General features: G+C 36.3%; 1 protein-coding gene across 2 annotated transcripts in view; it reads left to right on the forward strand.

Moving 5' to 3' along the window:
* The window catches only part of LOC129980902 (host cell factor 2-like), a 111241-nt gene extending 95793 nt beyond the window's left edge, over positions 1-15448 (forward strand). For both annotated transcript variants that reach the window (XM_056091375.1, XM_056091376.1), the window contains exons 8-9: positions 6216-6558; positions 12286-15448. In XM_056091375.1, the coding sequence (XP_055947350.1) occupies positions 6216-6558; positions 12286-13492 (1550 nt within the window). In that variant the 3' untranslated portion in view covers positions 13493-15448. The remainder of the gene's footprint in view (positions 1-6215; positions 6559-12285) is intronic.
* Positions 15449-15466: the final 18 nt, after the last annotated feature.

Genomic DNA, 15466 nt, shown 5'->3' on the forward strand with positions numbered 1-15466 from the left:
GTAGAGCGTAACTCGGAAAGGACTATATGTACACCTAAATGATGGAGACGTATGTGAATATGCTGGATCAAAAGATGGACAAAGGGGTGGTTTCCATCAAGTAATAAAGGGTGTTGAGTATCAGAAGGAATGTCAGAAAATTGAAGTCTTCCTCCAAGGCGCAAGTAGTCATCTTTGAGAAAAGGATTGAAACAGGAAATTTTTGATTTTGTTGGCAAGGGGGTCCACCTTTTAAGACATCTATTTCAGCCGGGAAGCATTGATACTGTGCAGTTTGGATGCAATATTCCTTTGCTTTTTCTATTTCGTTACAATTCAATTCATGAGTAGTATGTGGCTGAGACTTGCAGTTTTGTACAAAACGTAGAATCCAGGCAACCACACGAAGAAGTTTAGTGTAGGAACTATAACGACATATATCTACAATGGGTTCTAAGTTGCAACGTATAAAAATTGAAACTCCGTTTTTGTAATTCCACTTCCGCTAACGGATGTGTATGTGATGACAAATATTTGGTAGACCGAATTTCCGGATTCTGTGTCAGCCATTTCAGGTCGTGTCACCAAGACTCCAAAGCCGATAGTTGTGATGGGAAGTACCACGGGTTAGATGATCCACAGGATTATCTGTACCTGAGCAGTGGCGCCATTGTGCTGGAGTAGTGTATTGAAGAATTTCCCTTGTTCTGTTGCAAATTAATGTTTTCCAACGGTTGGGATCTCCCTTTATCCTGCTTAGAGCTACAGTAGAATCACTAATATGGCTGTGTAATAATTTATGTTCGTTTCTCTGCAAAAGTATTGAAGTAAGCGAACTCCTAGTAGTGCGGCTAACAATTCAAGTCGCAGAAGAGTGACCTTTTTGACTGGAGCCAATTTATTTCGACTACAAATGAGATTGACCTCTGTAGAGTTGTCAAATGTGTGACAAGCGTGCAAACAAGCACCATATGCACGGACAGAAGCGTCGCAAAGCACATGTATGGTAACGGCATGTGAAGGATCAATCCATCTTGGGATGTGTATATCATTCAGACATTGTAACTCATTTAGCCACATCTGCCACTGTTGTGCTATAATTGGCGGTAATAATTCATCCCACTGAATACCACTAAGCCACGTATCTTGGAATAATGTCTTCACAATAACTGGAACGAATAGGCCTAGAGGGTCGTAAAACTTTGAAATTAACTTCAGTAGCAAACGCTTTGTTACTGTTCTTTAGATGCCCGAACAATCTTTTCCTGTACATCAATTCCAAAAAAAATCTCTGTCAGTATCCAATTCAACTCCTAAGACCTGCGTAATATTTTTAAACGGAACGTTTTCTTGTTTCCACATCTTTTGCAAAATCTTTAAATTTGTAGTCCATTTGGCTAACGGTAGGCTAATATGTGATGTAAGTTGCTGCATTTCTTAGTAAGAATTGCAGCTTCAGTATCTGTAGATGTTCCCATTAAGATAATCATCCATCCATATGGATGTTATTCTTAATGTGTTTAGTTGCAGTAGGATGCATTTTCTCGTACATTGTAGCCAATTCACAAAGAGAGGCTGATAATAAAAATGGACTTGAAGTGAGTCCGAAGGGAAGACGCGTGAATCGGTAAATTACAATTCCATCTTCTATGCAGAGTTTTCCATCAGGAGTATACGTTGTCTTGTATCAAAGAAATCGTGTTGCGTCTCTGTCTTCGTCTGATAGTATCAGCTGTAGAAATGCTTGGCTTCCGTCACAAGTAATTGCTATTCTTTTGAAATCTCAATAACGTAGCCATGATATCGAAAAGTAGATATGGTCCAATTTCAAGAGCGTCGTTTAAAGATGGATGACCTGGCGAATGGGAAGATGCGTCGAAAACTATACGACACTTAGTTTCTTCATTTGCAATTTTCTTTAATGCATGATGGACTAAGTGAAATAAACGTTCTTTATTGTGTGCTTCATGTGATAAGATTTCAACTTGTTTTTTATCAATGTAATCTTGCATGTGCTCAGAATATTCTTGTTTAAAAACTGTGTCTGCGTGTAGTTTTCTTGTTAAAGAATTAAAACGTCGAATTGCGACTTCATAATTGTTTGATGAAATTCCAGTTTCCATGGTAATTTTACTACTCGTCTACCATCGATAATTTCAAAAGATTGATGAAAGTTTGTCAAGAGTTCAGAGTTAAGGTGCTTTTTTTCTCTTGAATTGGTTGTATGCCAATGCTTTCTAAGTTCCAGAATTTGCATACCACATCGTCCAATGTTTGAATTGAAGTATCCACATTGATGTACTATAGGAATGAAGGAAACTGTTGCGTATGATCGAGGTCCACTAAGTATACAACCAAAAATTGATGGGATCAAGGTCAGAGAATCCGAAGCTTGACTGGAGGTTCAGAATTCACGACATTCCAGTAAAAATCCTCACCGATTAAAATCTCAATTGGCAAGTTCGACAGTGAATCATCTGGGTCCGCAAGCTTCAGTCGTTTGTTTTTCGCGAAGCGTGAAATGTCAGTTGGTGGAGGCGGATGTGATGCATACTTGTTGGGGCTTTCGAATGCAATAATGCTGACTTTAGATTTGTTTGCTTGATAACTGAAATTGAACTTGTCTTCGCGTTTGGTAATGCCGCGTTTGGTTTTGTAATGTCGCCTTCAGCCAAGTTTCCACGTTTGGCCTATACAACCCAATTGCGACATATATCATGTGGAAAAACACGGAGTATTTTTGGAGACAAAATTTTTCCGTATGATTGTGTGTTTTCGCCTAAGATATCCAACGCTCGTAATCGTTTATTACAATCAATATATAACTCATTTAATGCTGATGGATATGGATTTTTAATAGGTGTATCCTTATTGCCATATTTCGATTTTTAAATATCCTCGTAAAATAACATGTTTATGAATAAGCGATAAATGTTCATTCTTGTCGATGCAATTTTCAAAACGCTCCCCAAAACTGTGAAATTCTTCAGATGTCACCGCAAAACGTATTTATTTTTACTGTAGGTAGGTGTACTGTAATGTTTGAAGACGCAGATGTGTAATTTATACCGTCAGCTATTACTACTTGTACTGCTTAAGGAGAGCCCGCTTCATCCAGAAGCTATCTACTGTAGTGGCGGAAATTTGATGTAAGGTAGCCTTGGCGTTGATGAGTGCCCGGGACTTTTTGTGGTCCTTGGTTGTTGTTGTTGGTAGTTGTTCTGGCGCTGCTCTGCGTAGCAGAGCAGTCCCCTGGTGGAGAGGGAGAGGAAGGTGGAACGCCTTCCAATAGGAACTCAGCTGCAGTGGGGAGGGTGCGTTGGGTTGCAATGCGGATCGCAGTGTGTAGCCGGCTAGTTACTGAATGTACTATTTAGGATGATCTACTGTTCGTTCAGAGCATTTTTGAAGGAGATATATTTCTTATCTAACTATAGAAATGTCCACAACTTGTCTCTATAATATGTATACTTTTTGCACTAGAGAATTATGTGTTCAACATCCTTAATGCTATTACATTCATGACAAAGGGGATCATTTTGGAGATTAAAACGATTTAACAGTCCTGGTGTTATAATTGTTTTGCTGATTAGTCTGGCCAAGGCATCATCTTTCCTCCGATTTTTGGACCAGGAAGATAGTACTTCAATGCTAGGGATGTCTCCTAAGGCGATGAAATGTTTATTATTTCTATAATTATTGATTGTGATCTGATGCGATTCTTTTTTGAGGCTTGAAATTATATCTTTAGGAGAGATCCATTCAATCCAAGGTCTTTGGCTAAGCGATCTGCAAGCTCCTTCCAGATTATATTCGAGTGACCAGGTACCTACAGGAAGGATATTTTTTGATTTAGTTTGGTAACAGTTTCAACTTTAGAGGCTATACGTTGAATAATTTTTGGCGACTGGATGGAGATATTTTTGACCGATGTAAGTGCAGAGTAGCTATCTGTAAGAATCAGACAATTTTTACCAGGAACAACGAGAACATCTAATGCCTCAGTAATGGCTAAACTTTCTGCAGTAAAAATTGATTTGACTGGATGGACTTGAAACATGAAGAAATGAATGGAAGAAAAACCAGCAATTCAGGTGTGCTGGAGTGTTTTGGATGCATCAGTAGCAATGATAAAATGATCAGGAAAGAAATTCCGAATGCATTCATTAAAATAGTTGTTAATTTTAATCAAAGACACATTACTTTATTCTTCTCAAAACCTAATTAACTATTTACAGCTGTTGCCACTGAGCAACAGAAAATATTTGATATAGTCTCATTTCCTACAGGGAAGTTTAATTATAACCACCCTGTATATATATATATATATATATATATATATATATATATATATATATATATATATATATATTGTTACGAACCTGTGATGCGGCTTTCCAGCATAGTGGATTCCATAGGAGGTCCCAGAGCTTGGTGACAAACTTGACGACCATTTGGCGACTTTGGCGCCAAAATAGATTATGCCCGATACATCGCGAATTTTCTCGATCCGTCCAGTAGGAACGGAGATACGCCTCGAACGTTTCTAATTGGTTGAGAGGCTTCTAGCCCCGCCTCCTGAGACCTATAAAAGGAAGCACCCGCAGCTGCCGGGAAGTGGTGAGTCGAGTGGTGAACCAGTGGAGTCGAAGAGTAGTCGGAATCAACAGTAAAAAACTGGCCTTCCAGAGATAAGCGGAGCAGCGACGGAGTGAAGCTAGTGCTGAACTAAGCTGTGCGCTACTGTCTGTCTGTCTTGTTATATGCTGCTGTGTATGCTGTTGTTGCTGCACGTCTCGGCTGAAGATAATCGTCTTCTGTGCTGTATATAGTTGTCGTCTCTGTGCTGTCCTGTGTGTCTTCATGTAAATAAACGTCGTTGTTTTATTTTCTACTGCCGCCTGGTGATTGAGCGTTCTCCACACCATATAACTCCCACTATCCAAACGAACCCGGGAATTTCGTAACAATATATATATATATATATATATATATATATATATATATATATATATATATATATATATATATATATATATATATATATATATATATAATGATATTTTAAACTCTAATTTCAATTTAATTAATTTCCAAAGTTTTATCTTAATTTAGCCCATATTAACTTCATTCTAAAATATTCTCTTATTTCCTGACTCCATTCCACTGTTTCCACATTACGAGTGAAAGGATAAAAATTGCTGATCTAAACAAATTCTTTTTTAAGAGATCCCTGTGCTTCCCTTGCTTGTGATTGACATGTGTCGGAAATCCCTATCAGAATCTTAATAGTATATTAGCATTGTGGAAAAATATTTTCCTTATCGATATCTCATGTTATATAAGACCAGGGATAATTTATTTCTGTCTTTTCTTGCCTAATTTGTTGCTGTGAGCGGACGTACTTTGTCCGCGCCTCTTGTAAATAAATGATACCTTCCCGGAATAGATTAAAGCGAATTTAAAAATGCAAAGTATTTTCTCTATCTACGAACCTGCCTTCTGCTTTTACAAAAAATCATCTTTACATTTTATATATATATTTTAATTACAATTATTTTATTATTCATTAAAATTATTTATTAATTTTATAATCTACATTTCTGAAAGATTTGTACTTGCCTTCAAATAATTGTAGGGGGAAAAAATTTGCAGAAATTTAACTTCAATAAAAGATGTGTGCAAAAGGGAACTAGCTTAGTTGTAATCAGTTTACATTGTTACATTAGAATTAAAAAAACAAACAAACAATATTTTTATATCCTGCGCATTCCACATGAGAAAGGCGGTAGGACATTTCTAACCGTTGTGAGCATTGATATGAAACAATAGATTTCTGAATCGGCTTAGTAGCTGTGTGGGAACTAAATTAATATTTTTCCTCCTAAAAATTGTAAAGTGAAGTAGATATTTTTTAGATAATTCAGAGTAGTGTGGAGTAGATGGCTATGACACGTCTGGACTTTTTTTTTTTAATTGATATAAGTGCAATGATTAATGTCGATAAGCTCTGTCGTGGATTTTTTTTTTCCACTTTGCTAAAACTTATCATATTACGGGCTGCACTGTGCGGTTACTGCTAATATTTACTATAAAACTGCTTATTATTAAAATATTTACGGCCTTTTTTTTTTCGTATTTAAAAACTATCGTTTTCTCTAACTATGACCCAGTTTTCCTGAGTTCGTCTTTTTATCGCCTACTGTACTCTAAATGCACCTCGTTTGCATCTCTAGTGACGGAGACTTGGGAGCGAATCAACGCCGAGGGGATCATCCCTCCTCCCCGCTGCCGGCACGTGGCTGTCCCGAATCCGGTTTTGTACAACGCCGAGACCAAGTTGCAGGCATGGGGTGGTGACTCCATGAGCGAAAAAGTGCCAAATCGAGCAAATCCGCCCAAGTCCATCTCAATGTGCTTCGGCCAGACCCCCTCTGTGGAACCGGAAACAAAGCGATACTTCAAGTTTCGAGTCCATCCAGTGTCCAGGTTTTGCAGCAAAAACACTAGCTCAGACGAAGACGAGGACGAGGAATACAACGTCGGCTACAACCAGAGCGCAGCCCAGGTCAACCTCAGGTGCGTATTTTAGGCTACGACTTCAATCCCAAGAATTAATTATTAATTCAGAAACAAGCATTGCTGTAAGAAGTACTTCTCTTGAAAATATTACTGAAATATACTTTTTGTATAACTGAGTTGTATATTGAAAATTTTTCGACATGGCTTCTTTTGACGTAAGGGGGGAAAAAAAAATATGTGTTAAACCAGATATGTTTCATCGGATATACTTGAAAGCTAAACTAAAACAGAAAAGTAGAGAACGAGAAAATGTAAGAAGTTCGGGACAACGGCTGTCTAAAGTCGCGGGCAGATTGATTCCAAAAAGTTAGGAGCCTAGTTGCCAAATAAATATTTTTTAAAAAAAATACATGAGTTTTTAGGAATATTAGAAAATATTGGGTATGCAAAATGTGTTAACATTGTCGAATTATTAAAATTATTATTAAGTAAATTAAAATATAATTCATTATTTGAAAAATAAATTGGAATATTTATTATATTATATCAGATGATTGCATTGATAGTCTTACAACGAAATTTAGATAGGATATTTTTATAAACTTCGTTATTCTGCATGATAGATTTTCATCGATTCACAAGTTTGTCAGTTTCATTTTTTAAAAGAATGGTATTGGCTTTCTTTGGAAAAATATCATGATTCACAAATTTTTGCCGCTTAAACTATTCTAGAAAGTGATTATGCAAAAACAAGTGATTATGCAACATGTGGATGTCGTGGAAGAAGATTACACCATTTCTATTTGTTAGAAGCAGACTTTTTCTGCAACAATTGCATCGAATCTAACGTTGGAGTTGCTCAAAATAAATAACTCCGATCGTGCCTCACCAAACACACAACAGTTTTAATGAGTGCAGAAAAGGCTTTGCGACACCTCTTTCTGTTTCTTTCAAGCTCTCTTGCGTTGAGCATTGTTATGTAAAATACACTCATCGCCTGGTACCACACGATTAAAAACAAAAATAAAATAAGGCTCTTTATTGTAACATGCGAGGAGAGAAATGGATGACGAGAAGAGAGAGATGCGGTGCTCAAGTATTTTTATCGAAAAAAAAAATCAATTTTACGATATCAGTTTTCGAAGAAAAAATCTATTTAACATCAGGACGGTGAATCATGGCCCACGATAGATCGCAGTACAATGATGTACAACTAATTTTCAGTTTCGATACTTAACAGATGTTTACTCGAAACTTTTATCATCGTTGCAATTGTGTTAATTCTACCATTCGAAAACGAGTATAAGAGGAAAATCTGTTGGAAATGTGAACATTTAGTTTTTCTGTCCTTCATGTTCGAAGAATTCCATCTGATGGCTTGGAAAAGGTGAAAAAGGAAAGTTACACGAAAAAAAATTGAATGTTTGCACCAGAACTTTTTTTTTAATGTTGTACTAATTTTAAACATGCGAAATATATTCACAAAATAATATTATAAAAGTTTTAAAAAATTGATTCTTACTTAACCCTTTAAAGGGCCATTTTTTTCTAGTCATATTATGTTAAAATATTTTTAAGCTTGACATTAGAATAAGAAAAGGGATTCATTTAGCTTATTAAATAAATTTGATTTGATTAATTAATTAATTAGGTTAATTAATAATTAAGTAACAAATCAAGACACGTCATTTTGATTCAGATAAAGAACTGAAGCATCTAAATTTCTGTCTTTCTAAAAAAATTTATCAGAACTTATGCCAACCTACAAAATTTCATACAAAGATCGATAAATTTGGTGGGAAGCATACTTCCCACAGCCCTAGAAAGGGTTAAATTAATTTTAAAAGCCATACATGTAACTGAACTCCAAATGTATCTCTTCAGGAATAATTTTAAACTTTATTTAATTTTAAGCACTCTTCATAGCAACTGTACAATTAATGGATGTTACTGTCACTAAAACATTTGCTCATGCAAATTTGAGATTCAAAACAGATACGCTTGACGAAGTATTTGGACGGTGGTTTGATTTTTTAGAATACTTTTTCAATCCTTTCGAAGAAGTTTATACAAGTCTAAATTTCGTAGTGCATTTCAAAAATTTTCGTACTCCTTTCTTTGTAAAACGCTGAAACTGAATTCGTAATAAAAATCCTTTTTTGTTTCATAGCTATTTTAAGCTAAAAAATGTAATATAATGAATTATTCTTTTTAAATATTTTTATTGTTAAAATAAATATTTGTTATTTTTGTTCCTCTAGGCAGCAGGGAGGACGAAAGTTCTAATACTTAAATAATCTTGATAAACGGATTGATAATCATATTAAAAAGAAACTTCCTTTAATAAAGAATAGAAATATTATATCTTATGGAGTAATAACAATTAAATGTAATTGAAATTTGAGAAACGATTGTAAAGTCTTGATCAAAATCAACATTACTAATATTTGTCGCATTCTATTTTCAAGATGTAAGCAAGTATGAACGCAAAATTTAAATTTTCAATAGTGCAATGGAGTTGAAATTTTAGTATTCGCTTGAAATTCAATGTGATTTCATGCTCGTGGAGGGGGGAAAAAAAACATTCGAAATATTTTAAATTACCCAACAATAACAGGCAGTGATATTGTCACGTAGGTACTTTAGTATGGAACTCAATGACACACACAAGAAATAGAGCTAAATTAGTTTATTAACTCAACTCTGAACTCAGAACACAGTGACTGACAGATGTTCTGCTTTTATACTAGCAGGGAAAGTTCCAGAATACTTCTCTGGAGACAGTAAGAAAAGTCCAGAACGCTTCTCTGGTAAACTAAAGAAAGCCCCAGAATCTTCTGTGTTTATTCGGTGTTTAACATTGAGTGGACTTCCTTTCTTGAACGTCTTTTCTTGATAGAAAATTTCTGGAATCTTCTGGAGTAGATGAAACATTTTTTTCTTTTTGGTCCATCCTCAAATCCGGAGCTATCATCGTGGTATAGTCGATGACACCCAACTTTGCCTTTGGAGGTCGTTGAATAAGGCGATCCTTCGTCTATGGTATTTACGCAGTCTTTGCGTAAGGGTTCGGCATATCCGACGCACATGCCTTTAGGGATGATCTGAGGTTCCCCTTGTCCGTTGGCAACCCATAGTTCGGCTTTACCATTAAGGAGCGTAACTATAGTAGACGGAATAGCAACTTCCTTGTTCAAGAGGAGCATCCCATTTCCTTCTACTATTACGTCGATAGCTGGAAGGTTCTTACGGCCTAAGACGGTGATCTTAATGATAGAACGAGCAGGTACTGTATAGTCTTTCAACGTGAATAAACGGCTGGAGTCTTGAGTTTGGGATTCTCGAATGACGTCTTGAAACAAGAGTACCGAACGGCCACAATCTATAACAGCTTGAGAAGCGCCCAAAAAGTCCTAACCTAGGATGATATCGTGACTGCATTGCGGAAAAACAATAAATTCAAAAGCTTGAGGTCGACCATTGATTTCGAGACGAAGCGTACATTTTCCCACTGGTCTCACGTAATTTCCATCGGCGACTTTTAAAAGAACATTGTTAATTGTTGGAAACATAACTGTCTTCAGTAGGTGACGATACTTCTCCGAGATAACAGAAAATGAGGCTCCAGAGTCCACAAGGGCAGGTACTGGCTTATTGTCGACGATTACTTCAATGTTGTTTCCGGACATCTTTGCGGCCATCGGAGGATTTTTGTCACTAACGGTCTCACCCCCAAGGAAGGTCGCGTCGCTTAGTTTTCCTCATTTCTCCAGCTAGGAGATTGACTGGATCTTCTATATGGCGACGGAGATCTATAGCAGCGTGTCGGCGATCGTCCTCGTGATGGGCTGGGCGACAAACTTCGGGCTGCTGGTCGGCTGTGTTCGTCGGCATAGCGTCCCTCATTCGATGGCGGACGGCCGAAATCTCTCCTTTTAGCCCAATATGCCTCAAAAATAGCTTTGTGATCTCGGCAGTATCGAACTACATGGCTAGGGCGGCCACAATGGAAACAGACGGGTCTTCTATCAGGGGTGCGCCAGACATCTGTCTTCCTCTGTGGTTGCTGTGCTATGGGCGTAGGTCGTCTGGCAACGGCGGCATTGGAAGTTTGGCGTCTTGGTTTGACCTTTGTCCATTCTGGTGTTGTGTGTGACAAAGGAGCCAAAGCATTTTCTACTTCTCGAACAATGGCTTCAATGCCTTGGTCTTGGAGTTCTTGATCGACTACCGGAGACATGAGGCGCTGGACCTCTTCTCGTACTATTTGACGTACTAGTGATACTAGGTGCAGTTGTTGATCAATTGCAGCCATTGGTACGGCATTTGGGAGCCTTTCAAATTTCCTACCCCATATCCTCTTTTGCTGCATCTCTTCGATTTTTCTACATTATCGAAGTCCTTTGTAGTGGTTATCTCTTTCGTCAGTAGTGCCTGGTAAACAACTTCGGCGACTCTTTTCATCAAATGAGACACTTTCTCTTCTTCTGACATATCAGATTTGACTTGATGGCATAATCCTAACACGCTTTGGATGTATGACTGCGTGCTTTCGCCATATTTTTGAGCTCATCTTCTGCCTTCTTTACACAGTGCTGTGTTTCCCCAAATGCCTCTTTTAACTTTGATTTGAAAACATCCCAGGAAGTCAATTTATCTTCATTATTTTCGAACCATTGCTTCGCTGTGCCGTCTAGGAAAAAGAACACATTTGCTAGACAAGTCCTGTCATCCCATCTGTTGAATTTTGATACTCTGTCATATTCCTTCAGCCATTTGTTTGGGTCCTGTCCCACGTCTCCTTTAAATACAGATGGATTCCTGTATTGTGACTGTGCTGGTGTCAGGATGACCGGTTTAGTTTCCTGTTCCACGGGTTTCCTTGTCTTTCTGGGTGGTGGATTACAAAGTCCAAATTCTGGTTCAAAGCCTTTAAGGTGATTGCTTCTTCGTAAATCCGTTTCCACGCTGACTGGAATCGTACCTGGCGTCTCCACCAAAGAATCTCACGTGGGTACTTTAGTATGGAACTCAATGACACACACAAGAAATAGAACTAAACCAATTTATTAACTCAACTCAGAACACAGTGACTGATAGATGTTCTGCTTTTATACTAGCAGGAAAAGTTCCAGAACACTTATCTGGTAAACTAACTAAAGATCCAGAATCGTCTGGAACATGAAATAAAGGAAAACATAAAATCAAGGAATTAAATTTTTACACAGACTGTGAATCGCGTTGTCTCTTGCGGGATTCGAACTTACGATTTCTTGATTATGAGACCAATGCTATGACCATTTGGCCATGGCGAGTCGACTGCCACTTTTCAATGCGGCAATATCTTCTTCCCAATCGCGGCAAGTCCTTAAATATACTTAGAAGAGACGGTATCACTGATTATAATGCTAATGCGAAGGATTTTTTTTATCCATAAAATCTTTTCTACGCATGCAATAACCTTCTTCTAAAATGCGATTTCTGCATAAATGACAACAACGCAAGTCTGAATAGAAGCTTTATATTTTTATGAATAGGAACCGCCTCCTTGCCGCTTTAAGGGATTATGGGAAAGGAACCAACCTCTTAGGATAATCTCGCCCCCTATAATTATTACCTGCTGTTTTATTTACTGCCTTCTTTCAAAACTGGTCCGAAGCTTGTTGGAGTCGAATTGAGTTCACATTCCCAATAAAGGATCGTAAATAATGCATTTTCCCTTCCAGCGTTTATATGTTATTTTGCTTATGTAAGTATAAATTAAAGCATCTTGTTTTGTTCCAGAACATTACGTGATAAATTCCACAGCAGTCGCTTAGTACGAAGCATATCCAGTGGCAGCTATTCCATCCTGCACAACCAGGCATCTAACGAAGTTCGTCGGGATGAACTGGAGAAGCTCGTGGAAGAAAAAACGCCACACTTTCAGCATCGTCCACGCCTAAAAATCCAAAAATCCCAAAGTTCCGATGCTGTCCTGGAATCAGATAATGAATCTACACCTCAGCATAAATCTAAAAATATTGATGTCACCGACTCCCCTCCCTTGTGGGTGGAAAATCCAAATACGCTGCTGCGATCGTCATGGTCAGAGAGCACTTTCCAAAACCGATATCCAACCACCAATGGTTCTGCTAGAGCGAACAGCACCGATATCGTCACAACCCCCACTACCAGACTTGGGAGGCTGACATACGATGGTCTACTGTCTACGGTTCGAGATGTTATTGAGGAAAATAGTGAGAATGCCGATGAACCAAACATGATTGTAAGTATTCAGAACAACGAAAACAAAAATCCCAACTGCACTGAACAGAAAGAAGGGCTGCTTATCGATTTAGGAGATGGCAAAGAAACAGTACAATATTGTAACAATCAATTCAAGTCAAGCCATACCATCTCCGACTTCGCATCTCAGACATTTACACCTAGTATTGAGAACCGTGGGCTTCCACACTCTGTGTCTCATAGCTCTGGTTACCACTCTTTCACTGAAGAAGACAACAGTTTTGAATGCCATCGAGAATTCGCCGGCTGTTTGAATACAGTTGCTTCGCGAAAGCTTTTGCTTAAGGGTAAAGATCTGGAGCTGAAGACCTTGTCCCCCAATGAATCTCAGAATAGTGACAGCGAAATAATTCTGCCTCCACCACCTTGTAAACAGAGGGCAAGGTCTTTAGACAGAACTTCGCAGAGGAAAATGGTTCGCAGCTATCCCTCAGGTGGCAGTATCACGCCAACGGTTTTGATGTCCACTAGTATCGTGGAGGACAGTTTTGTATCGCGAATCGAAAAGAAACTCCCCAAGCCTGTTGTCGTCTCAAAAAGAGAAACTCCATTGTCTCCAGTCTCCCACTGGTCGCCAAGCCCAGCTAGAACAAAGATAGAGCAACATGAATGGCAACTTTGTTTGTACATGTTTGGCGGAAGAGAACAAGGAGCCCCTGGGATATATAGACAGCCAATCTCTATATGGAAACTTTATGTATGAATCAGCATGTCCAGTACCAGAATATAAAGTTAATGTTGCTTTTATGCTTTTTTCTTCTCATGTTTGAAAGTAAGAAAAGCTTGTTTTGCTCTCCCTGTAAGTTTGAAGATATGAATGAAGCTACATCAAATGAAAGATAAATTCAATAAGAATATCTATGCACGATTCAAAAAATTCAAATACTAACACCTGAAAAAGAACGGAAAGTTCTTTTTAAAAAAGTATTGTTCTTTAAAAAATTATGAAATTTTTGAATATTCGATTAATGAATACGGAAATTTAAAGAAAAATATACTGATCGCATGGGCATTCTTGCAATATACAGGGCGAGCACAAGGTCTTTTCTTGATTGCAATTTATTTATATATATATATAACTGGTAGGCATATATTTATTTTTGTAAATGTCGCAATTGAATTCTAATGAAACCAACTGTCGTAGTAAAGTTCTACATGGAGCTGCTCTAAAAAAGTCAAAGCAATATTAGAGTTCTTGCTCTGCTTCGTGCAATATTTGTTCTGTATACCAGACATGGCGTCTCGTCGTCTAACAAACAAAACTAACGACCACAATTTTACAAAAGGGAGGGGGGGCTGAATTTTTCGCAACCAATACCGATTATAAGTGGATTTTCCCCCTTATTCACATTTTCATTAAAAATTAAATGTTGACTTTTTTTTTTTTTTTTTTTTTTTTTGCATACCATTTTGCCATCAAACTTTGTGCTCACTCTCTATCAATGTAGGTTCTATTGAAAAAGAATGAAGTAAATGTAAATGAAATAAGAAAGTCATTTTTTTTTCTGAAATTTATTAATCGAATTCAAAAAATTATGTTTCTTTTACTTGATTTCATTCCCATTTATCATATATAATGAAAAATTTCGTCTAAAAATAACAATACCAAAATTTATTTATATCAGTCAACTTGTATGTACATAGCTAATTGAAGAAAAAAATTGGCAAATCTTTTTAATTATTTAATCACAAATTTCAAATCATTGTTTATTGTTGAACGTTCGTTTAAATGGTTCTTTTAAAAATACAGTTCGTTGTATTATATTTTAGTCTACTATTATTTTAAATAATAACATCAATCGATTATTTCCTTTATTGTCATCAATATATATTTAAGATGTTCTATAGAGACTTATATAATAAAATAAATGCGCTTTAATCTTTTCATATACTATAGGAGACCAATTCGAAGCTGATGGGACCACAACAAACATTCGAATGAAGAGAATTAATAATAAAATTCTTTAGGCAACAAAAAATTACAGTTTTTAAGATAAAAATGACAGTAAAGATTTATATATATTAATTAACAGTTTTAATAAGTAAAGTATGAATAAATATTTAATTATAATTAATGAAATTTTTGTAATTTAAAAGTAAAAATTTATTAAATAAACAGTAAAATAAAATTGTAATAAATAAACAGTACATAGTACTTTGAATACAATAGTTGGTTTAAAATTTCAAAATTAGTCATTACAATAAGACTCATGAGTTAAAGTTTCTTGCTTTAGCTTCAAACTGACCAAAACATTTCAAATAAAAAATAGCCAAGTTCTTCAGTATTTTATCTCCATATATATATATATATATATATATATGAATAATATATATAACTAAAATGCATCCAAAATTTGTATTTTGGCATACTGGTATTGAATGATTTAGTGTTATTTCTGCTAGTTATTCAGTATTTGTGTGTCAGAATTAAGGTGAATATATATATATATATATATAAAAGTACAGTTTATTTCCATTGTATGTAAATTATGCTTGAAATAACAAATGAGATTTTTCCTTGAAAATTTTTAAATGATGATAATTAAATTAATAAATATTATATCACTATATATATATAACATACTTAATCATTTATACCAAATTTATGAAAATAATAAAATATAAAAACTAGCAATTTTTTTAGCTTTTGCAGTCAAATTAGAATTTTGATAGATAT

The sequence above is a fragment of the Argiope bruennichi genome, chromosome 8 (genome assembly GCF_947563725.1).
Source record: "Argiope bruennichi chromosome 8, qqArgBrue1.1, whole genome shotgun sequence".
NCBI classification, from domain to species: Eukaryota; Metazoa; Arthropoda; class Arachnida; order Araneae; family Araneidae; genus Argiope; species Argiope bruennichi.